Below are 24,165 nucleotides of genomic sequence, written 5' to 3' on the forward strand. Positions count from 1 at the left end.
GCCGGATGAGTGTCTTCATATAAACAATTATTTTCTCTTTTCCTTCCAACCCCACCAAATTGATCTTTGAGTGCATGTGGTTAAGAATTTGAGGTTAAAGTGCTTAAAGACAATAATCTAAACACAAAATACTCTGCCAAAGGCCCTGATGCAGGATCTCGACTAGAATCGTTGACTTTTTGTTTCCACGGATGCTGTCCGACCTGCTGAGTTTCTCCAGCATGTTGTGCGTAAGACAATAATCTACTAGTCTCAAGCTTGTGATATTTTCAACGTTTTCTCAACCATAAAGATAGAGAGATCTTGTAAAATGAATTGCACCATAAACATCTTTCCTGGATATCCAGCCAAACAAAATTTTACACTGGATAAAAAGAAACCCATGGTAGTAAGTTACCTTTCTGTCAGCCTGATAGAAATACCCGCATGGTGTGTTGCTTCCCAGGTGCCAGGGTACGGGATGTCTTGTGCGGAGTATTCTGAAGGAAGAGGGTGAACAGCCAGAAGTCTTGGTACTCGTTGGTACCAATGACATATGTAGAAAAAGTGAGGAGGTCCTAAAGGGAGAATTCAGGGAGTTAGGTAGGAAGCTGAAAAGCAGGACCTTCAGGGTAGTAATCTCAGTATTGCTGCCTGTGCTACGTGCTAACGAGCGCATGATTAGACATATTAATGTGTGGCTGAGAGACTGGTGTAGGGGCAGGGCTTCGGGTTCCTGGATCATCGGGGCCTGTTCTGGGGGATGTACAACCTGAACCCAAAGGGGTCCAATATCCTAAGCAGACAGGTTTAATAGAGCTGTTAAGGAGGGTTTAAACTAATTTGGCAGGGGGATGGGAACCGGAGTGCTAAGGAGGAAACAGAAATAAATCAAAGATAGCACGCAACAGAGATGATAGGACAGGCAGGAGATGAGGCATAATCACAGCCAGTGTGACAAGTTACAGGGCAATAGAGGCATTTTGCAGTTAAAACAGAAAGCAGCAAATACTGGACTGAAAGTGTTATATTTGAACTCACGTAGCATAAGAAATAAAATGGACGATCTTGAAATTCACCTACAGATTGACAAGTATGATATTGTGGCTGTCTCTGAAACTTGGCTAAAGGATGGCTGCCATTGGGAGCTGAATGTCCAAGAATATACGGTGTATCGGAAATATAGGTTAGTAGGCAGAGGGGGTGGTGTGGCCCTGTGTATAAAAAATAATATTAATTCATTAGAAAGGGATGACATAGGATCAGAAGGTGTAGAGTCTCTATGGATTGAGTTAAGAAATAGCAAGGGTAAAAGGACCCTAATAGCAGTTGTATACAGGCCTCCAAACAGCTGCTGGGATGTGGATTACAAATTGCAACAGCAGATAGAAAAGGCATGTCAGTTGGGCAATGTCATAATTGTTGGGAATTTTAACATGAAAGTGGATTGGGAAAGCCAGGTCAATACTGGACCTCAAGAGAAAATTTGTAGAATGTCTAAGGGATGGCTTTTTAGAAAAACTTGTTGTTGATCCCACTAGGGGATCAGCTGTGCTGGATTGGGTGTTGTGCAATGATCCGGAGGTGATAAGAGAGCTTAAGGTTAAGGAACCCTTAGTAATCACAATATGATCGAGTTCACTCTGAAATTTGAGAAGGAGAAACTAAATTCCACTGTGTCAGTATTTCAGTGGAATAAAGGAAATTACAATGGCATGAGAGGGGAACTGGCCAAGGTTGATGGGAAAGAGACACTAGCAGGAAGGACAGCAGAGCATCAATGGCTGGAGTTTCTGTGAAAAATGAGGGAAGTGGAAGAGAGAGATATTCCAAATAAGAAGAAATTTTTGAATGGAAGGAGGACACTACCATGGCTGACAAGTGAAGTTGGAGCCAGAGTAAAAGCAAAAGAGAGGGCCTACAATGAAGCCAGAGCTAGTGGGAAGATAGGGGATCGGGAAGCTTTTAAAAACTTGCAGAAGGAAACTAAGAAGGTCATTAGGAAGGACAAGATGAATTATGAAAGGAAGCTGGCGAATCAAAGAAGATACAAAAAGCTTTTTTAAGTATATGAAGAGTAAAAGATTTGAGGGTAGATATAGGACCAATAGAAAATGACGCTGGAGATATTGTAATGAGAAATGCAGAGATGGCAGAGGAACTGAATGTGTATTTTGCATCAGTCTTCACAGTGGAAGACATCTGCAGTATGCCAGACATTCAAGAGTGTCAGGGAAGTGAAGTTTAAGCAGTGAAAGTTACAACTGAGAAGGTGCTCAGGTAGCTTAATGGTCTGAGAGTGGATAAGTCTCCTGGACCTGATGGAATGCACCCTCAGGTTCTGAAGAAAGTAGCTGGAGAGATTGCGGAGACACTAACAATGATCTTACAAGAATCGTTAGATTCTGGCATTGTACCGGATGACTGGAAAATTGCAAATTTTACTCCACTCTAAGAAGGGTTGGAGGCAGCAGAAAGGAAGCTATAGACCTGTTAGCCTGACATCAGTGCTTGGGAAGTTGTTGGAATCGATTGTTAGGGATGAGATTACAGAGTACCTGGAGGCATATGACAAGATAGGCATGGTTCCTGAAGGGAAAATCCTGCCTGACTAACCAGAGTAGACGAAGGAGTTACAGTAGAAGTGGTGTACTTGGATTTTCAGAAGGCCTTTGACAAGGTGCCCCACCTGAGGCTGCTTAGCAAGATAAGACCCATGGAATTACAGGGGAGTTACCAGCATGGGTGGAGCATTGTCTGATTAGCAGAAAACAGAGTGGGAATAAAGGGATCCTATTCTGGCTCTCTGCCATTTACCAGTGGAGTTCCACAGTGGTCAGTGTTGGGACCGCTGCTTTTTACGATATATGTCAATGATTTGGACTATGGGACTAATGGATTTGTGGCTAAATTTGCTGATGATACAAAGATAGGTGGAGGAGCGAGTAGTGTTGAGGAAACAGCCTGCAGAGAGACTCAGATAGTTTAGGGGAATGGGCAAAGAAGTGGCAAATGAAATCCAATGTTGGAAAGAATATGGTCATGCACTTTGGTGGAAGAAATAAGCAGGCAGACTATTATTTAGAAGGGGAGAGAATTCAAAATGCAGAGATACAAAGGAACTTGGGAGTCCTTGTGCAGGAGACTGTAAAGGTTAACCTCCAGGTTGAGTTGGTGGTGAAGAAGGTGAATGCAATGTTAGCATTCATTTCTAGAGGTATAGAATATAAAAGCAGGGATGTGATGTTGAGGCTCTAGAAGACACTCGTGAGACCACACTTGGAGTATTGTGTGCAGTTTTGCACTCCTTATTTTAGAAAGGATATACTGACATTGGAGAGGGTTCAGAGAAGATTCATGAGAATAATTCCAGGAATGAAAGGGTTTCTGTATGAGGAACATCTGGCAGCTCTTGGGCTGTATTCCTTGGAGTTCAGGAGAATGAGGGGGTATCTCGTAGAAACATTCTGAATGTTAAAAAGGCTGAACAGATTAGATATGGCAAAGTTATTTCCCATGGTAGAGGATTCTAGGACAAGAGGGCATGACTTCAGGATTGAACGGTGTCCATTTAGAACTGTGATGCGGAGAAATTACTTTAGTCAGAGGGTGGTAAATCTGTGGAATTTGTTACCACGAGCGGCTGTGGAAGTCAAGTCATTGGGTGTATTTAAGGCAGAGATAGACAGGTTCTTGATTAGCCAGAGCATCAAAGGGCATGGGGTGAAAGCAGGGGAGTGGGGATGACTGGAAGAATTGGATCAGCCCATGATTGAATGGCAGAGCAGACTCGATCGGCCGAATGGCATAATTCTGCTCCTATATCTTATATTCTTATGCTTAACCTTCATAAACATAGAATAGTACAGCACAGTACAGGCCTTCGGCCCACAATGTTGTGCCGACCCTCAAACCCTGCCTCCCATATAAGCCCCCATCTTAAATTCCTGTATATACCTGTCTAGAAGTCTTCTAAACTTCACTAGTGTATCTGCCTCCGCCACTGACTCAGGCAGTGCATTCCACGCACCAACCACTCTCTAATTAAAAACCTTCCCCTAATATCCCCCTTGAACTTCCCACCCCTTACCTTAAAGCCATGCCCTCTTGTATTGAGCAGTGGTGCCCTGGGGAAGAGGCGCTGGCTATCCACTCTATCTATTCCTCTTGTTATCTTGTACACCTCTATCATGTCTCCTCTCATCCTCCTTCTCTCCAAAGAGTAAAGCCCTAGCTCCCTTAATCTCTGATCATAATGCATACTTTCTAAACCAGGCAGCATCCTGGTAAATCTCCTCTGTACCCTTTCCAATGCTTCCACATCCTTCCTATAGTGAGGTGACCAGAACTGGACACAGTACTCCAAGTGTGGCCTAAACAGAGTTTTATAGAGCTGCAACATTACATCGCGACTCTTCCCTTGACTTATGAAAGCTAACACCCCATTAAAGTTGCTGGTGAACGCAGCAGGCCAGGCAGCATCTCTAGGAAGAGGTACAGTTGACATTTCAGGCCGAGACCCTTCGTCAGGACTAACTGAAGGAAGAGTGAGTAAGGGATTTGAAAGTGGGAGGGAGAGGGGGAGATCCAAAATGATAGGAGAAGACAGGAGGGGGAGGGATGGAGCCAAGAGCTGGACAGGTGATTGGCAAAGGGGATACGAGAGTATCATGGGACAGGAGGTCCGGGAAGAAAGACAAGGTGGGGGGGAATCCAGAGGATGGGCAAGGGGTATATTCAGAGGGACAGAGGGAGAAAAAGGAGAGTGAGAGAAAGAATGTGTGTATAAAAATAAATAACAGATGGGGTACGAGGGGGAGGTAGGGCATTAGCGGAAGTTAGAGAAGTCGATGTTCATGCCATCAGGTTGGAGTCTACCCAGACGGAATATAAGGTGTTGTTCTTCCAACCTGTGTGTGGCTTCATCTTTACAGTAGAGGAGGCCGTGGATAGACATGTCAGAATGTGAATGGGATGTGGAATTAGAATGTGTGGCCACTGGGAGATCCTGCTTTCTCTGGCGGACAGAGCGCAGGTGTTCAGCAAAGAGGTCTCCCAGTCTGCGTCGGGTCTCACCAATATATAGAAGGCCACATCGGGAGCACCGGACGCAGTATATCACCCCAGCCGACTCACAGGTGAAGTGTCGCCTCACTTGGAAGGACTGGAAGCACCCAGACTGGGAGACCTCTTTGCTGAACACCTACGCTCTGTCCGCCAGAGAAAGCAGGATCTCCCAGTGGCCACACATTTTAATTCCACATCCCATTCACATTCTGACATGTCTATCCACGGCCTTCTCTACTGTAAAGATGAAGCCACACACAGGTTGGAAGAACAACACCTTATATTCCGTCTGGGTAGACTCCAACCTGATGGCATGAACATCGACTTCTCTAACTTCCGCTAATGCCCTACCTCCCCCTCGTACCCCATCTGTTATTTATTTTTATACACACATTCTTTCTCTCACTCTCCTTTTTCTCCCTCTGTCCCTCTGAATATACCCCTTGCCCATCCTCTGGATTCCCCCCCACCTTGTCTTTCTTCCCGGACCTCCTGTCCCATGATACTCTCGTATCCCCTTTGCCAATCACCTGTCCAGCTCTTGGCTCCATCCCTCCCCCTCCTGTCTTCTCCTATCATTTTGGATCTCCCCCTCTCCCTCCCACTTTCAAATCCCTTACTCACTCTTCCTTCAGTTAGTCCTGACGAAGGGTCTCGGCCTGAAACGTCAACTGTACCTCTTCCTAGAGATGCTGCCTGGCCTGCTGCGTTCACCAGCAACTTTGATGTGTGTTGCTTGAATTTCCAGCATCTGCAGAATTCCTGTTGTTAAAGCTAACATCCCATAAGCTTTCTTAACTACCCTATCCACCTGTGAGGCAACTTTCAGGGATCTGTGGACATGTATCCCGAGATCCCTCTGCTCCTCCACACTACCAAGTATACTGCCGTTTACTTTGTACTCTGCCTTGGAGTTTGTCCTTCCAAAGTGTACCACCTCACACTTCTCCGGGTTGAACTCCATCTGCCACTTCTCAGCCCACTTCTGCATCCTATCAATGTCTCTCTGCAATCTTCGACAATCCTCTACACTATCTACAACACCACCAACCTTTGTGTCGTCTGCAAACTTGCGAACCCACCCTTCTACCCGCACATCCAGGTCGTTAATAAAAATCACGAAAAGTAGAGGTCCCAGAACAGATCCTTGAGGGACACCACTAGTTACAATCCTCCAATCTGAATGTACTCCCTCCACCACCACCCTCCGCCTTCTACAGGCAAGCCAATTCTGAATCCACCTGGCCAAACTTCCCTGGATCCCATGCCTTCTAACTTCCTGAATAAGCCTACCGTGTGGAACTTTGTCAAATGCCTTACTAAAATCCATATAGATCACATCCACTGCACTACCCTCATCTATATGCCTGGTCACCTCCTCAAAGAACTCTATCAGGCTTGTTAGACACAATCTGCCCTTCACAAAGCCATGCTTACTGTCGCTGATCAGACCATGATTCTCTAAATGCCTATAGATCCTATCTCTAAGAAGCTTTTCCAACAGCTTTCCCACCACAGACGTAAGGCTCACTGGTCTATAATTACCCGGACTATCCCTACTACCTTTTTTGAACAAGGGGACAACATTCGCCTCCCTCCAATCCTCCAGTACCATTCCTGTGGACAACGAGGACCTAAAGATCCTAGCCAGAGGCTCAGCAATCTCTTCTCTCGCCTCGTGGAGCAGCCTGGGGAATATTCCGTCAGGCCCTGGGGACTTATCTGTCCTGATGTATTTTAACAACTCCAACACCTCCTCTCCCTTAATATCAACATGCTCCAGAACATCAACCTCACTCATATTGTCCTCACCATCAAGTTCCCTCTCATTAATGAATACCGAAGAGAAGTATTCATTGAGGACCTCGCTCACTTCTACAGCCTCCAGGCACATCTTCCCACCTTTATCTCTAATAGGTCCTACCTTCACTCCTGTCATCCTTTTTTTCTTCACGTAATTGAAGAATGCCTTGGGGTTTTCCTTTACCCTACTCGCCAAGGCCTTCTTATGCCCCCTTCTTGCTCTTCTCAGCTCCTTTCTTGCTACCCTATATTCCTCAATAGACCCATCTGATCCTTGCTTCCTAAACCTCATGTATGCTGCCTTCTCCCACCTGACTAGATTTTCCACCTCACTTGTCACCCATGGTTCCTTCACCCTACCATTCTTTATCTTCCTCACCGGGACAAATTTATCCCTTACATTCCGCAAGAGATCTCTAAACATCGACCACATGTCCATAGTACATTTCCCTGCAAAAACATCATCCCAATTCACATCCACAAGTTCTAGCCTTATAGCCTCATAATTTGCCTTTCCCCAATTAAAAATTTTCCTGTCCTCTCTGATTCTCTCCTTTTCCATGATAATGCTAAAGGCCAGGGAGCGGTTGTCACTGTCCCCCAGATGCTCACCCACTGAGTGATCTGTGACCTGACCCGGTTCATTACCTAATACTAGATCTAGTATGGCATTCCCCCTGGTCGGCCTGTCCACATACTGTGACAGGAATCCATCCTGGACACACTTAACAAACTCTGCCCCATCTAAACCCTTGGAACTAATCAGGTGCCAATCAATATTAGGGAAGTTAAAGTCACCCATGATAACAACCCTGTTATTTTTGCACCTTTCCAAAATCTGCCTCCCAATCTGCTCCTCTGTAACTCTGCTGCTACCAGGGAGCCTATAGAATACCCCCAGTAGAGTAACTGCTCCCTTCCTGTTCCTGACTTCCACCCATACTGACTCAAAAGAGGATCCTGCTACATTACCCACCCTTTCTGTAGCTGTAATAGTATCCCTGACCAGTAATGCCACCCCTCCTCCCCTTTTTCCACCTTCTCTATCCCTTTTAAAGCACTGAAATTCAGGAACATCGAGAATCCATTCCTGCCCTGGTGCCAGCCAAGTCTCTGTAATGGCCACTACATCATAATTCCATGTATGTATCCAAGCTCTCTGACATTGCTTCCTAGATGGGCAATGTTAATCAAGGGAATGAAGGGCAACAGAACAGAATTTGTTAATTTAAATGCCGAAGGACTGATTTCGCCCTCTCGACCCCCAATTAATACTTCAATATCCTAATGAAGCAAATGGGTGGTTCTGACCAAAGCACTGCAGACAATAGTGCAATTGCTTCTGCCCCACTGAGCTCATTTCTGAGTCAGGGAATCTGCCATCCACTGCTACCAACCTTACAGTTCCCACACCCCGCACTTCCCATTTCTAGCTCCCACCCAAGATCCACAAACCTGCCTGTCCTGGCTGACCTATTGTCTCAGCTTGCTCCTGCCCCACCGAACTCATTTCTGCATACCTCAATATGGCCTTATCCCCCCTTGTCCAATCCCTTCCTATCTATGTTTGTGACACTTGTCACGCTCTGAATTTTTTCGATGATTTTAAGTTCCCTGGCCCCCACCACTTTACTTTCACCATGGATGTCCAGTCCCTACATACTTCCATCCCCCACCAGGAAGGTCTCAAAGCTCTCCGCTTCTTTTTGGATTCCAGACCTAACCAGTTCCCCTCTACCACAACTCTGCTCCGTCTAGCAGAATTAGTCCTTACTCTTAATAATTTCTCCTTTGGCTCCTCCCACTTCCTCCAAACTAAAGGTGTAGCTATGGGCACCTGTATGGGTCCTAGCTATGCCTGCCTTTTTGTTGGCTTTGTGGAACAATCCATGTTCCAAGCCTATACTGGTATCAGCCCCCCACTTTTCCTTCGCTACATTGGCGCTCCTTCCTGCATGCATGCTGAGCTCGTTGACTTCATTAACTTTGCCTCCAACTTTCACCCTGCCCTCAAGTTTACCTGGTCCATTTCCGACACCTCCCTCCCCTTTCTAGATCTTTCTGTCTCTATCTCTGGAGACAGCTTATCTACTGATGTCTACTATAAGCCTACTGACTCTCACAGCTTATCTGGACTATTCCTCTTCTCACCCTGTCTCTTGCAAAAATGCCATCCCCTTCTCGCAATTCCTCCGTCTCTGCCACATCTGCTCTCAGGATGAGGCTTTTCATTCCAGGACGAGGGAGAAGTCCTCCTTTTTTAAAGAAAGGGGCTTCCCTTCCTCCACCATTAACTCTGCTCTCAAATGCATCTCCCCCATTTCACGCACATCTGCTCTCACTCCATCCTCCTGCCATCCCTCTAGGAATAGTGTTCCCCTGGTCCTCACCTACCACCCCACCAGCCTCCGGGTCCAACATATTGTTCTCCGTAACTTCCGCCACCTCCAACGGGATCCCACCACTAAGCACATCTTTCCCTCCCCCTCTCTCTCTGCTTTCCGCAGGGATTGCTCCCTACGTGACTCCCTTGTCCATTCGTCCCCCCCATCCCTCCCCACTGATCTCCCCCCTGGTACTCATCCGTGTAAGCGGAACAAGTGCTACACATGCCCTTACACCTCCTCCCTCACCACCATTCAGGGCCCCAGACAGTCCTTCCAATTGAGCCGACACTTCACCTGTGAGTCGGCTGGGGTGATATACTGCGTCCGGTGCTCCCGATGTGGCCTTCTATATATTAGCAAGACCCGGCGCAGACTGGGAGATCGTTTTGCTGAACACCTACACTCTGCCAGAGAAAGCAGGATCTCCCAGTGGCCACACATTTTAATTCCGCATCCCATTCTGATATGTCTATCCACGACCTCCTCTGCTGTCAAGATGAAGCCATACTCAGGTTGCAGGAACAACACCTTATATTCCGTCTGGGTAGCCTCCAATCTGATGGCATGAACATTGACTTCTCTAACTTTCGTTAATGCCCCACCTCCCCTTCATACCCCATCCGTTATTTATTTATTTTTAAAATTATTATTCTTTCTCTCTCTCCTTTTTCTCCCTCCGTCCCTCTCACTATACTCCTTGCCCATCCTGTGGGCTTCCCCCCTCCCCCTTTCTTTCTCCCTGGGCCTCCCATCCCTCCCACGATCCTCTCATATTTCTTTTGCCAATTAACTTCCTGGCTCTTGGCTCCATCCCTCCCCCTCCTGTCTTCTCCTATCATTTTGGATCTCCCCCTCCTCCTCCCACTTTCAAATCTCTTACTAACTCTTCTTTCAGTTAGTCCTGACGAAGGGTCTCGGCCCAAAACGTCAACTGTACCTCTTCCTATAGATGCTGCCTGGCCTGCTGCGTTCACCAGCAATTTTTATGTGTGTTGCTTGAAATTCCAGCATCTGCAGATTTCCTCGTATAGTGCAATTGGTATTTGGCAATCAAATCTCACTGTTATAAACGTGCCAGCAACCAAGACACCATTTGCAGCCAACTTATTTAGATGCAGCGGATTTGTCCTGAATCGCCTTGGACTACAGTGACTTACCAAAACTCCACGAAAACTTCAGGTTATTAAAGTACTGGGGGTTTCTTTCTGTCCTCTTACAAGTATTCACCCCTCCCTTTTTGCTCAGTACTTGGTTGAACCACCTCTCGCAGCTATTACATCCAATAGTCTTTTAGGACAAGTCTCTATTACCTTTGCACATGATGGAGTAAGATTTACCAGGTCAGTTGAGGAAGCAGCGGTGAACATCTTGAGGTCTTGATAGAGTTGTTGATTAGGTTAAAGTCAGGATTCTGACTGTGCCATTCAAAGACATCAATTTTCTTCATTTCAAGTCATTCTTCCATGGTTGCTATGGCAGTGTGTTCTGGGTTGTCCTGCTGAAAGACAAACTTACCCAGTTTATGCTGCTAAATACAAAGAGATTCTGGATAAAAACTTGCTAGCCTCTGCCAGAAAGCTTAAACTGGGGAGGAAGGTCATCTTTCAGCGCAGGACAATGACACAAAGGACACTGCTCGGGCAACTATCAAGAGCTTTCAAATGAAGAAACTTGATGCCATTGAGTGGCCCAGTCAGATTCCTGACCTTAATCCAATCAAACATCTCTGGCAAGACCTCAGGATTGCTGTCCACTTCCTCCCCAACTAACCTAGCACAGCTTGAGCAATTTTGCAAGGAGGAAAGCAAAGCAAAGCAAAAAACTACTAGCTGTAATAGCAATGGGAGGTGGTTCAGCTAAGTGCTGAGCACAAAGAGGGTGAATAATTTTGAACTGCTGACATTTGAGTTTTTGGATTTTTATGATTTTCCCTGTTTTTTGGGGCTCTATTGTGAATCAAGGAGCATGTGATTCACAAATAAAAATCCTCAGTTAGATGATTATTACAAACAGGGATTTTGATCAGTTTATATTAACAAAAGGTTGGGGGGGGCTGAATATTTTTATCAGGCATTAGATCTACAATCTCCGTTAAAATTCAGCAGCAAAGTAAACAGGTAACTGAAATAATATATTTGCCAGCTAGCTCCAGCATTCATTGTTCAGGACTTTATTTCCTGAAAAAAAAACTTCAGAATTTGATATATACTGGCAATGATTGTTCTTGTTTAAAAAAACTGGTGTATAAAACTGAAAAGTTTTTTTTTTAAATATATGTATGTGCGATAGTAAGATTTCACTGAAAATACTAAATTCCAAGCTCAAGGAAAACAAGTCACAAGGAGAAATAATTAATTTTCTTATATTAGCAGTTGAAAGGCACTATAAATGCAGTTTATGAAATTGTGCAAGAGTAAAGTTTTCAAAGTAACTTTCCACATTTCTTTCACACGCCTGACGAAGCATCCAAATGTGATTTTCCTCTACTCGACACTTAGGTGACTGAAAAAAATAAGTGCGGTTTTCTTTAATACTTGCAAAACACAGGTAGGAGTTAAATTCTTTTATTTCATACTGAGGCATTTGACAAGTGGGGCTGCATTGGGGGCACAGTATTCAGATGAACAAAAAGTGAGCCAAATTAATTTTTGCTGGTATCATTTCCACTTACAGAACTATCATCAACTAAATGCCAGTTAATCCAAAATTACCAAGTGTCATTTATTTAATAGTGAAAATTAATGTGATCTATCCTAGTAACAATGTCACAATAATCCAGAAAATTAATGATACATCAGCAGCAAATCAGGCAATGTAAATGCAGCATGAAACAAAACCATGTAAAATCAATTTATCAAACATTACTCGCAAGAAAAACAACACAATTGGGCTCTGACCTTTCAGCCTCATGTCAATTCATTTAAGCTATTAAACGACCTTCTGTAGTTCAGTAATTTTATGTAAGAAAAACACTTGCTAACTCTACATGGAGAAGTCACTCTGCCAAAAGAATGAGAATTAATCCATTTTGCTAAAGCTACAACATAACTTTTCAGAACTTTTCATTAGTAATGAATATATGTAGGCAAAAAAACACACCAGACCATTTTTTAAATTGTCTAATCTGTACAAAAAAAATGATCTTTGGGAACAATTAACCTATCCTATGCAGAAATGCCTCTAATTCAAATGTATCTAAGAGGTAGATCAAAAATTGGTGAAGTAAATAGTTTTGCCAAGTTGTGCCCCTCTACTCCAGTGCAGCATGATTCCGATCATCTCATGCACAAAAATAAATCAAACAAAAAACGTTCAGAGGTAATAGCATGGTTCTGCTCAGACCACACAAACACACAGCAGTGTTTATGCACTAATATGCACTGCCTTCATTTAAAGCACTGAGGTAGATGGAAATTGGGTTTGCTCAGGAAACTGACTGGAGCATTTTAATGTTACCACAAATTATTTTAGCTTATTCTGTTCAGACTATACATGCTGGGAGGGTGAGCAAGGTGTTTTCTGGCTTTAACATATTATTGCTATACTGTGTGTTTATAGAATGTGCATAAACCCTGCTGTATTTTGATTAAGCACAGGAAAGAGTTGAAACTGATCTTCTCCATGGCTTAGTGTAGTCCACTACAGCAGCTGCATATGTAAACTATCATTTAACAATTTCAGAAAGATCAAACATTTGACTTTTTTTTCTCTCCCCATTATGGTGATTTAAATGTGTGGTTCAATAAATTCAGAGTGCACTGTAGCAAAGTGTACCCACGCAGATCCAACAGCTCTACCAGTAAGTGAAGATGAAGCTTGCTCTTTGAACAGAATGGCCAAGTCCAAGTAGACTGTGTTATTATGCATCAAGATGCAGTGATGGTCAAAGGCACCAAGGGTCCATGCATTTAAAATTACCCAGTTATACTAAAAGCTAATCCATTGTTCAGACTCTTTCCCCAACCCCAGCCTCTTGCCATCACTTCCTTGTTTTGTTCCCAAAAGTACCATCAATCAAAAAATAGGAAATTAGCAGTTTCATCCTATCTTAAAAAGAAAAAAAAAATGGCATTGCTGCTATTAGTATATATTGGCATTATTCGGCGTCTCAAACATTCACAGAATTTTGATCAAATGATGGTGTTGTGGACCTCAGGAAAACTGAGGCTAATATCATTTATCAAATACTCCCATCAGCCAGCAGCTAGAAGCAACACGTGGACATCGGGGTTTCTGTGCTGCTCCTGGCTTTTAGCTGATCAAATTTTACTTTTTTATTAAAAAAATAAAATGCTTGACTATTACTTTTATAAAGTATACAAAATAAGCAGAAAAAAGGAACAATTGAGGTACTAAATGCCTGAGGTAGTTTAGTAAAATGCATAATCAATTCATGCCCTGGCCAACACCATTCAACACTTCCCTTAGGTTCTAATGGCAGTGTTCTAGTAATCTTTGTAAAATAATCCAATTTTAAAAAAAAACAATTTCGCATGGTGGGACAGATGCCTTAATCTTGCCAATTCCCTTAAACCCCCTCCCCCACAAAAACTCCAGGATTTTAGACGATTGGAACTATAAGAGCAATGCCTTTTTGTAAATGATGAAAATTAGAAGAGAAAGCTTCATTAAACCCAACAGATTCAAACGTTTTGGGAAAGCTAACAAGGCAATATTAAGTTTTGAAATTAGAACAAAAGAAGGGAAGTGAAAGGGCCTTATTTAAAGCTGGGTTTCATAAGGTTTCTTCTTGAACGCCTAGAGAATACATTCACACAAAGACAGAATTCATAGGTCGCCTGGTCCTTGATAAATGTGACTGGGGAAGGTGTAACATATGCTTCTTTTATCAGCAACAGGTTTAACCGGCTGTGATTCCACAGTCTGTCTCTCTTTGGTCTGGCATCTGTCTCTGTGCTAGGTTGGAAATCCTGAACCGTTCACTTTCTCCGTGGTTGGGGCTGTCCACTCTGCGCAAGTTTCTGCTGCTGTTGTCTTTTTACTTGGGACAAAATTTCTTGAATTTTTCGCTGTGCAAGCTACAGGTGAGAAGAGATATCACATGAGTAAACTTGGTAAAGGGATTCCCTTAATCCAAGTACAATATGGAGATTGAATTTTCTCCCTCCAAAGAATGGCTAAAATCAAAAGGTCAACATCAAATACTAAATGTTTACTGTGAAGTTAAAAGCTAATAAAGCAATCTGGTCCTTGTATCTATAATTTTATACAGTTTTTTGAACTTTCCTACTCAGAAAAACCAAGATGCTTTAGACTGAAACACAAATCTTAGTTCTGCATGTTATAAAAATCATATAACAGAATAATTCCATCCTGGTAACACCAACTCTTATAACTAACCCATTAGTGCCAACCCAAATATCTCCACCATAGTATCGAAGTTTCAAACTCAAAGTATTTATCCAATTTCCTTTTGAAAATTATTAATATCTGTGCCATAACCATTGAAGGCAGTGTTTTCCAGATCAAAATCTCAACGTGTAAAAACAAATTCTCATCCCAAAGCCCTTTTACTAATCATGCATCTTCTGCTCACAAACTTTCTTGCCAGTGAACATTATTATTTCTTACTTATGCAAACTCTGATGCCCCCCTCAAATTTTCCCTCTTCAGCTTCTCTAGCCTCTCCGCAAAGCCACTGATAGTAATCTGAGTTAAAAACACACAACTTGTAGTTTCCTATCCTCTAATATCTATGAACTAAACTTTTGCAGAAATTTTTAAAATGAGAAATTCAAATGAAGTCCTAAAATTTGAATAACAGTAGTTGACCAAACGCATGAATTCCAAAAAAGTTTGCAGAACACAAGGAAATGTCAGAAGGTGGACACCAAACTGACTCCTGCTCCTCTTCCCCATGGCGCTCATTCCCCAAGGGAGGGCCACAATGCTACAAGTTTCACAGTTCCAATAACCAGGAAAATGAGTGAAAGTAGGAGACTGAGCACAATGGCAGGACAAAGGTTGAAGGGCAAACATGTATGATCATGTATGACAGAACTGCTTATGCTTTGGGTCGATCCTTGTGCATGGGAGGGGGCTTTGGCATTCTAATGTTTTTACCGTCAAGCATTCTCCTTCTGCGGATGTCTGCGAAGGACAAGAATTTCAGGTTGCATATTGTATACATTCTCTGATATTAAATGGAACTATTAAACTACCTTTGGTAAAACATTCTAGTTCAGGACTGGGTGATGGTGGTGTCCCAGCTCAGCCCAATACGTTACTCATGTTGACTTGTGCCACTTTCAATCACCATGTGCAGGTCGATGGGAGCAGACAGTTTAAATAGTTCGGCACGGACTAGATGGACAAAACGGCCTGTTTCTGCGTTTTACTTTTCTATGACTATGATCTTTCCCTGATCAATAACCATGTGTGCACATTGCAACAGCCCTTTCTCGGCAGCTTCTCTGTAAATGGCGTTGCATTACATTGGGGACATGAAGTAAAAGCAATTGGCCTTGGGTTTCAATTTGTTGTTTTCACAGATCCCTGGAAGTTGTGATATTTTACAACTTGAAAGAACAGCACTGTGCAGCACAACATGAAGGGCCAAAGGGCCGGCACTATGCTGTAATGTTCTGTGTTCTATAACAATGTTATTAAAGCAGAAATGAGATCCCGAAACACCTTTGGGAAGACAGCCATGAGAGAAGATGGAACGAGCAAGGAAAATGATGAGGTGAAAAGCTAGCTTCCCATAGAATATGGGAGAGGAATACATCTCACATATTAAGGATTCCAGAAGAGGAGCAATGAGTCACATTACCGCTGGCAACAACCATTTGATTCTGCCCACACTCCTATCCATTCTCCCAATTCCACCACTCATCTGTACACTAGCAGCCATTTCTGGAGTGCTCAATTAACCTGCCACAAACACAGGTTTGGAGTGTACAAGGAAACTCGCCCAGTTTTAGGGCAAACATGTCAACTACACACAGATAGCACACGAGGTCAGGACTTCTCCAGATCACTGAAGCCAAGAGGCAATACAAACAAGAGAAAATCTGCAGATGCTCGAAATCCAAGTAACACACCAAATGTTAGAGGAACTCAGCAGGCCAGGCAACATCTATGGAAAAGAGTAAACAGTCGACTTTTTGGGCCGAAACCCTTCATCAGGACTGGAGAAAAAAGATGAGAAGTCAGAGTAAGAAGGTGGGGTGAGAGGAGGAAGAAATACAAGGTAGTATGTGATAAATGAAACCGGTGGGGGGAGGGATGAATTAAGGAGCTGGCAAGTCAATTAGTGAAAGAGATAAAGGGCTGGAGAAGGGGGAATCTGATAGGAGAGGACTGAAGGCCATGGAAGAATGGGGATGGGGAGGAGCACCAGGGGGACGTGACGGGCAGGTAAGGAGATGACATGAGGGAGTGAAATGGGAATGGGAAAATAGTCAAGGGGGGGGGAACACCATTAGCGGAAGTTCAAGAAAACGATGTTCGTGCCATCAGGTTGAAGGCTACCCACGTGGAATACAAGGTGTTGCTCATCACAGCTGTCGAGGAGGCCATGGGCTGACATATAGGAATGGGAAGTAGAATTAAAATGGGGGGCCACAAGGAGACCTCATGTTTTCCGGCAGACAGAGTGTAGGTGCTCGGCAAAGCGGTCTCCCAATCTGTGTTGGGTCTCACTGATAAATAGGAGGTCACACCAGATACAGTGTATGACCCCAAAAGACTCTCAGGTGAAGTGTTGCCTCACCTGGAAGGACTGTTTGGGGCCCTGAATTGTAGTGAGGGAGGTGGTGTAGGGGCAGGAGGGAAATCAGTGGATAAAACATACTGGCGACGTGGAGGAAGGAAGATGAATGGACAAGGGAGTCACGTAGGGAGTGATCCCTGTGGAAAGGAGAAATTGAAGAGGAAAAGATGTGCTTGGTGGTGGGATCCCATTGGAGGTGGCGGAAGTTACAGAGAATTAAGTGCTGGACACGAAGGCTGGTGGGATGATAGGTGAGGACAAGAGAATCCTATCCCTGCTGGGGTGGCGGGAGGACGGGGTGAGGGCAGACGCATGCAAAATTCTAAAATTAATTTGTAATCAACCTTGTGGCAAAGCTGAGGGTTTCTTACTTTGGTCACACACTGAAGTTGGGATATATCCACTTGGAAATCAAATTTGTATCTGTTTTCACCAATGATCACAAAAATGTTCAAGGAAATGATCTAACAGATAAAATATTGAACAGAGAGCAATATACCCCAGCAGAACCATCAACTACTATGTTACACCCCTTGTGGAAATACAAATCAAGAAATTAATCATGGAAATAAAAATTTTACCTGACTTGCAAAGAAATGACCAGTTATTTTTACAATGACCTGATCATTTTCATCTGGCATTTGATCCCGAGGAACGACCACTTCTGCACTTGTGAGATTCTGCAGTTCATTTACCTTTCAGAAACACAGAAAACTTTACTCCCACTTATTCATTCCTGATCCAACTTTAAAAACACTAGGTAAGTCCAGTTTTTAAAGCACACTGAAGCTCTGTGGCTGGCTCAGTTCGGCATGACAACATTTAAGTTGTGCCCTTACCCAAAATGTTGAGCTAGATAATGTTTATAGATAAAATAACTTACAACAGTGCTTAAAATTTGATGTAGCAGCTTGATTTACAGGATTTGAATACAAGTGGCTTTCACATCAGAAATAGAAGACAAATGTTATGTAATTACTCAATTGTCACTATTGACACAAGACCATTGAATATTGAGAGGAAAGATTACGAACACAACATTATCACAGCTGAAAATGTGGGAATCAGCACCATAACTGGAACCAGAAACTTAAGAGGATGACAGTTTTTAAAAATTGTCTGCAGATCTCCTTAAGGACTCCAAATGAAGGATCCCCAACAAGTACTGAAAACAACTCTAGGCCTTCTAATGAGGAGATGAGGGAGAAGGCAAGGAACAGTATTTGAAATGAAACATTTAAAGTAAAAATTGCACAATTACAGATAATACATGAACAAAAGAAGAAAGGAGAAGCTTCCAAATATAAATTTAAGCAGAAAAAAAACAAGCAGAGAACATCAATTTTGCAAAGTGGCAAAGAGAACTAACCCAGACTACAAACGAATTAGCTTCAGCATTTGAGATAATGTTTTACTCTATTTCAAGACATGCGACAATAATAAATCAATTACCAATGTGTTGGAATCTTCTGAAAGATGATTAGATTAACAAAGAAATGAGTCAGAGATGGTATGAGATTGTGCCAACAATTAAAGGCCATTCTATTCAGAAGTGCCAGTGTAGCTGCAGTGCCATCGCCAACACACACTTCATGCTGAGGTACCACACTGGTACAACTGGACTTACCAATAGGCCCAGGATTTTTTAATGTACTGAAGTATGGGGTCAACTCATCTCACATGACCCCCATTACTTGACAGGGTTGCAAATCTTCACCAAAATGGAAGCTTTAGTAATGTACTTTCTTGTACATTCAGTGGCTGCTTGATTATTGACAGCTGTTCGATACTGCAATGATCTAATTAGAGAATCATATGGTAGCCACTCAATGCATAAAAACATGCAGACATGGTCAACATGTTGAATACGTTCAATTGTTGTTCAGACCAAACACTGGAATGGGGAAGAAATGTGATGCGAGCAACTTTGACCATGGAATGAATGTTAGATAGGGTCATTTATTTGAGCTTCTCAGAAACTGCTGATCTTCTACAGTCTCTAGTTTACAGAGAATGGTGCAAAACAAAGAAAAACATCCAGCAAGCAGCAATTCTGTGGGCAAAGACACCTTGTTAGTGAGAGAGGTCAGAGAATGGCCAAACTGACAGGAAGGCAACAATAACTTAAATAACCACGTTACAATCGTAGAACAGCACAAGGTGCCTAATAAAGTAGCCACTAAGTGTGTGTTAAAATTTACACAAGTTATTTTTTTAATCCAACATAAATGCAATAATTTACTATCTTGACACTAAGACAGTGGAAAAGGCCTTTTGAGGTCATTAATTGTCAGGAGGGCTTGAAGAGGAAACTTGGGAAAGGGGAATTCAGTTTGGTCTTCTTGTCTACAGCCCTGGCACCGTCATCAATCAGGGATCCTTTGACTGCCGCTCAAAGCCAACCCAATAAAATCAGTAATATGCAGCAAAGATTTCTAATGGGGAGGGGGAAAATGTGACAAGCTGGGAGCTGTAGTTTTGGTATCTGCAGATGATAAAAAAAAATTCGGTATGACGTGAAACAGATCATATGGTCCCATCCAAGTATGCACGGTGAGTGGGTAAATGATGCACCCTGATCTATGTCGAAGGCCACAAGGTGGATTTACAAACACACACAGAGTAATAGCCCAGCACTCACCGTTTTACCTCCTTTGCCAATAACTCTACCAGCAGCATGGGATGGCACTTTAATATGGGTCTCTAATTTCACCTCTTCTTTGGGTCCAAAGAAGTTCTCTTCTTTGAGTTTACTATAAATTCTTCCTTGCGCCTAAATAAAAAAACACATGGTAAAAGCCCCCATCCAAAATCTGAGCTTGCTTTCATACTCTAACAGCTAAATAACTTTACTGAAAACTGAGGCTGGATGCAGGTATTGTTCTATCAGTCCCCAATTCAATAATCAAAATGCCCAGATTTAGCAAAATGATCACAACTTTAGGTCTCATTTCAAGTTTAATGCAGGCCTGAATTTGTAGAAAACTTCATTTGTACTGTTGCAACCTTTATACTGAAGCACAATTTTCAGGAAAATAAAGGTCATTCCTGCATCCCAATCAATGGCGGGAGCACCGCACAGCGAGGAGGTTTCAGCAGGTTGGTGATGCTTGTTTAAAAGGAGAGCTTCGTGGGTGTTCAGTGTTACTCCGGCAGCCCAAATCAGTGGCAGGAGTAGCACACAGAGGAGTAAATAAAAGTACAGAAGGGACAAGCGGAGTGGCCATTGTTGAACCTGAACCCGGGGGGAACCAATATTCTCATGGGCATGTTTTTTTGTCTTTTCAAATCTTTTTATTATTATTATTATCCAAAATTAACACGAGTACATTGAAGTAAGCAACACTTACAATGTCTCAAGAAAAAAAAACATGATTTTAAAAATTGAAAAAATTTTGGTGATTTAAAAAAAACCCCTACTAAGCAAGAAAAAATGGGGGAAAAAACCCATTAGGTGTTCAACCCCGGAGCCATGCATCATACAAAAAGCTTCTAAAGATAAACATCAAATCGCCAGCAAGAAAAAAAATGTACCTAAAATTTACAATTAGATCGTGGAGGAAATCTATTAATTAACTCAAACGAGCAAATGAACCCCATCTTTTCTCAAAATCAAACATAGGTTCAAAGGTTCAACTTCTAATTTTCTCCAAACTAAGACATAGCATCACTTGGGAGAATCACTGTGACAAAGTGGGAGCCGATGTATCCTTCCACTTCAACAAAATGGCCCTCCTAGCTATCCTGTAACAAATGCAATAACATGTTGGTCAGACACAGAGATACCATGGATACTCATGGGCATGTTTGTTAGAGCTGCCGGGCAGGGTTTAAGCTAACTTGACAGGGGAGTGCGAACCAGAGCGAAGTAACTCTGGATAGGACATATGGTAAAAAAAAACAAAGACAGCGTGCAGTCAGACTGTCAGGAAGGGCAGACAGATGAGAGGACAAAACTGCAGCAGGCAGGGTGAGTATCAGTGCATTAGGGATGCAGAATCAAAAAGGGTAGCAAATACAGTACTAATTGTTATATCTCAATTCACGGTGTTTAAGAACTAACGTGGATGACCTTGTTGCATTGTTACAGATTGTGGGTGTAATGTTGTGGCCAAAACTGAATCGTAGCTGAAGGATGGTTCTAGTTGGGAGCTGAACGTCCAAGGATACACACTGTATTGGAAAGATAAGAAGCTAGGCAGATGGGATGGCGTGGGTTCAGTTAAGAAACTACAAGGATAAAAGGACCCTGATGGCAGTTATGTATAGGTCTCCCAACAGTGACTGGGATGTGGACCACAGGTTACAATGGGAAATAGAAAAGGAGTGTCAAAAGGGCAATGCTATGATCATCATGGGACATTTTAACATGCAGGTAGATTGGGAAAAGCAGGTTGTTAAAGAGTGTCTATGAATGGGTTTTTAGAGCAGTTTGTCATTGACCTACTAGGGGATCAGCTATTCTGGATTGGGTGTTATGTAATGAACTGGAGGCATTTGGGGAGCTTAAGGAAATAAACCCTTAGGAGGCAGTGATCACAATATGATTGAGTTCAACTTGAAATTTGATAGGGAGAAAAGCAAATTCTGATGTAGCCGAACTTACAGTGGTACGAGAGGGGAGTAGATCAAAGTAAATTGGAAGGAGATGCTGGCAGAACAGCAAAGGTGTGAGTTTCTGGGATAAACAGTACAACTGTGGCAAACAAGGGTAGACAAAGCTAATGTAAAAGCCAAAGAGAAGGCATATAACAACGCAAAAAAAGTGGGAAGGCAGAGGAGTGTGAAGCTTTTAAAAACCTACAGAAAGTAACCAAAAGAATCATTAGGAGGGAGTAGATGAAATATGAAAGCAAGCTAGCAAACATTATCAAAGACGATAGAAAAAGGTGTTTTCAAATACATAAAAAAAAAGATGAAAGTGGATATAGGACTGCTAGAAAATAAGGCCAGGGAAATAACTCTGGGGGCAAGGAGATGGCAGTGAACTAAATGAGTATTTTGCATCAGTCTTCACTACGGAAAACACTAGCAGTGTGCCAGGTGTTGAAGAGTGTGAGGGAAGAGAAGTGAGTGCAGTTATTATTACAAAGGAGAAAGTACTCAAAAAGCTGAAAGACCTAAAGGTGAAAGTCACCCGGACCAGATGAACTGCACCCTAGGGTTCTGAAAGAGGTAGTGGTAGAGACTGTGGAGGCATCAGTAAAGATCTTCCAAGAATCATTGGAACCTGACATGGTTCCAGAGGACTGGAAAATTACAAATGTCACTCCACTTTTTAAGAAAAGAGAGAGGCAGCAGAAAGGAAATTATAGACCAATTAGCCTGACCTCAGTGGTTGGGAATATGTTGGAGTCAATTGTTAAGGATGAGGTTATGGAGTACTTGGTGACACAGGACAAGTTAGGATAAAGTCAGCATGATTTCCTTAAGGCAAAATCTTGCCTGATGAATCTGTTGGAATTCTTTGATGAGATTACACGTAGGATACATAAAGGGGATGAAGTGAATATTTGGATTTTCAGGAGGCCTTTGACAAGATGCCACCTGAGGCTGCTTACCAAGTTAAGAGTCAATGGTATTACAGGAAAATTACTAGCATAGTTAGAATATTGTCTGATTGGTAGGAGACAGCAAGTGGGAATAAAAGGATCTTTTTCTGGTTTGCTGCCAGTGACTACTGGTGTTCCGCAGGGGTTGGTGTTGGGACCACATCTTTTTATGATGTATATCAATGACTTAGATGATGGACAGGATGGCTTTGTTGCGAAGTTTGCAGATGATATGAAGATTGTTGGAGGGGCAGGTAGTGTTGAGGAAACAGGAAGGCTGCAGAAGGACTTAGATTAGGAGAACAGGCTAGAGAGTGGCAAATGAAATACAATGTTGGAAAATGCATGGTCGTGCATTTAGTAGAAATAAATGTGCAGACGATCTTCTAATCCAAAAATCTGAGCTGCTAAAGGACTTTGGAGTCCTTGTGAAGAACACCCTGAAGGTCAGCTTGCAAGTTGAGTTGTTGGTGAGGAAGACAGCCTCAGGATAGAAGGGTGTCCATTTAAAACAGAGATGTGGTGATACTGCTTTAACCAGAGTGGTGAATTTGTGGAATAAGACCATAAGATTTAGGAACAAAAGTAGGCCATTCGGCCCTTCGAGTCTGCTCTGCCATTCAATCATGGGCTGATCCACTTCATCCAGTCATCCCCACTCCACTGCTTTCATCTCATAACCTTTGATGCTCTGGCTAATCAAGAACCTATCTATCTCTGCCTTAAATATACCCAATGACTTGGCCTCCACAGCCGCTCGTGGCAACAAATTCCACAGATTTACCACCCTCTAACTAAAGTAGTTTCTCCGCATCTCAGTTCTAAAAGGATATCCTTCAAACCTGAAGTAGTGCCCCCTTGTCCTAGAATCCTCTACCATGGGAAATAACTTTGCCATATCTCATCTGTTCAGGCCTTTTAACATTTGGAATGTTTCTATGAGATCCCCCCTCATTCTCCTGAATTCAAAGGAATACAGCCCAAGAGCTGCCAGACGTTCCTCATATGGTAAACTTCTCATTCCTGGAATCATTCTCATGAATCTTCTCTGAACTCTCTCCAATGTCAGTATATCCTTTTTAAAATAAGGAGCCCAAAACTGCACACAATACTCCAAGTGTGGTCTCATGAGTGCCTTATAGAGCCTCAACATCACATCCCGGTTCTTATATTCCATATCTCTAGAAATGAATGCCAATATTGCATTCACCTTCTTCACAACCGACCCAACCTGCAGGTTAACCTTTAGGGTATCCTGCATAAGGACTCTCAAGTCCCTTTACATCTCTGCATTTTGAATTCTCTCCCCATCTAAATAATAGTCTGCTCGTTTACTTCTTCCACCAAAGTGCATGGCCATACACTTTCCAACATTGTATTTCATTTGCCACTTCTTTGCCTATTCCCCTAAACTATCCAAGTCTCTCTGCAGGCTCTCTGTTTCCTCAACACTACCCACTCTTCCACCTATCTTTGTATCATCGGCAAATTTAGCCAAAAAGCCCTTAATACCGTAGTACAAATCATTGACATACATCGTAAAAAATAACATTCCCAACACCGACCCCAGTGGAACTCCACAGGTAACCGACAGCCACCAGAATAGGATCCTTTTATTCCCACTCTCCATTTTCTGCTGACC

At 42.8% G+C, this 24,165-nt stretch overlaps 1 protein-coding gene across 1 annotated transcript in view; it reads right to left on the reverse strand.

Moving 5' to 3' along the window:
- Positions 1-11,795: 11,795 nt before the first annotated feature.
- Positions 11,796-24,165, reverse strand: part of igf2bp3 (insulin-like growth factor 2 mRNA binding protein 3) — a 182,394-nt gene continuing 170,024 nt past the window's right edge. The window contains exons 13-15 of the mRNA XM_072283096.1: positions 19,613-19,744; positions 17,553-17,666; positions 11,796-14,275 (exon numbers count right to left, since the gene is read on the reverse strand). Coding sequence (XP_072139197.1) covers positions 14,177-14,275; positions 17,553-17,666; positions 19,613-19,744 — 345 coding nt within the window. The 3' untranslated portion in view covers positions 11,796-14,176. The remainder of the gene's footprint in view (positions 14,276-17,552; positions 17,667-19,612; positions 19,745-24,165) is intronic.

Source organism: Mobula birostris, chromosome 19, assembly GCF_030028105.1.
Source record: "Mobula birostris isolate sMobBir1 chromosome 19, sMobBir1.hap1, whole genome shotgun sequence".
Classification (NCBI taxonomy): Eukaryota; Metazoa; Chordata; class Chondrichthyes; order Myliobatiformes; family Myliobatidae; genus Mobula; species Mobula birostris.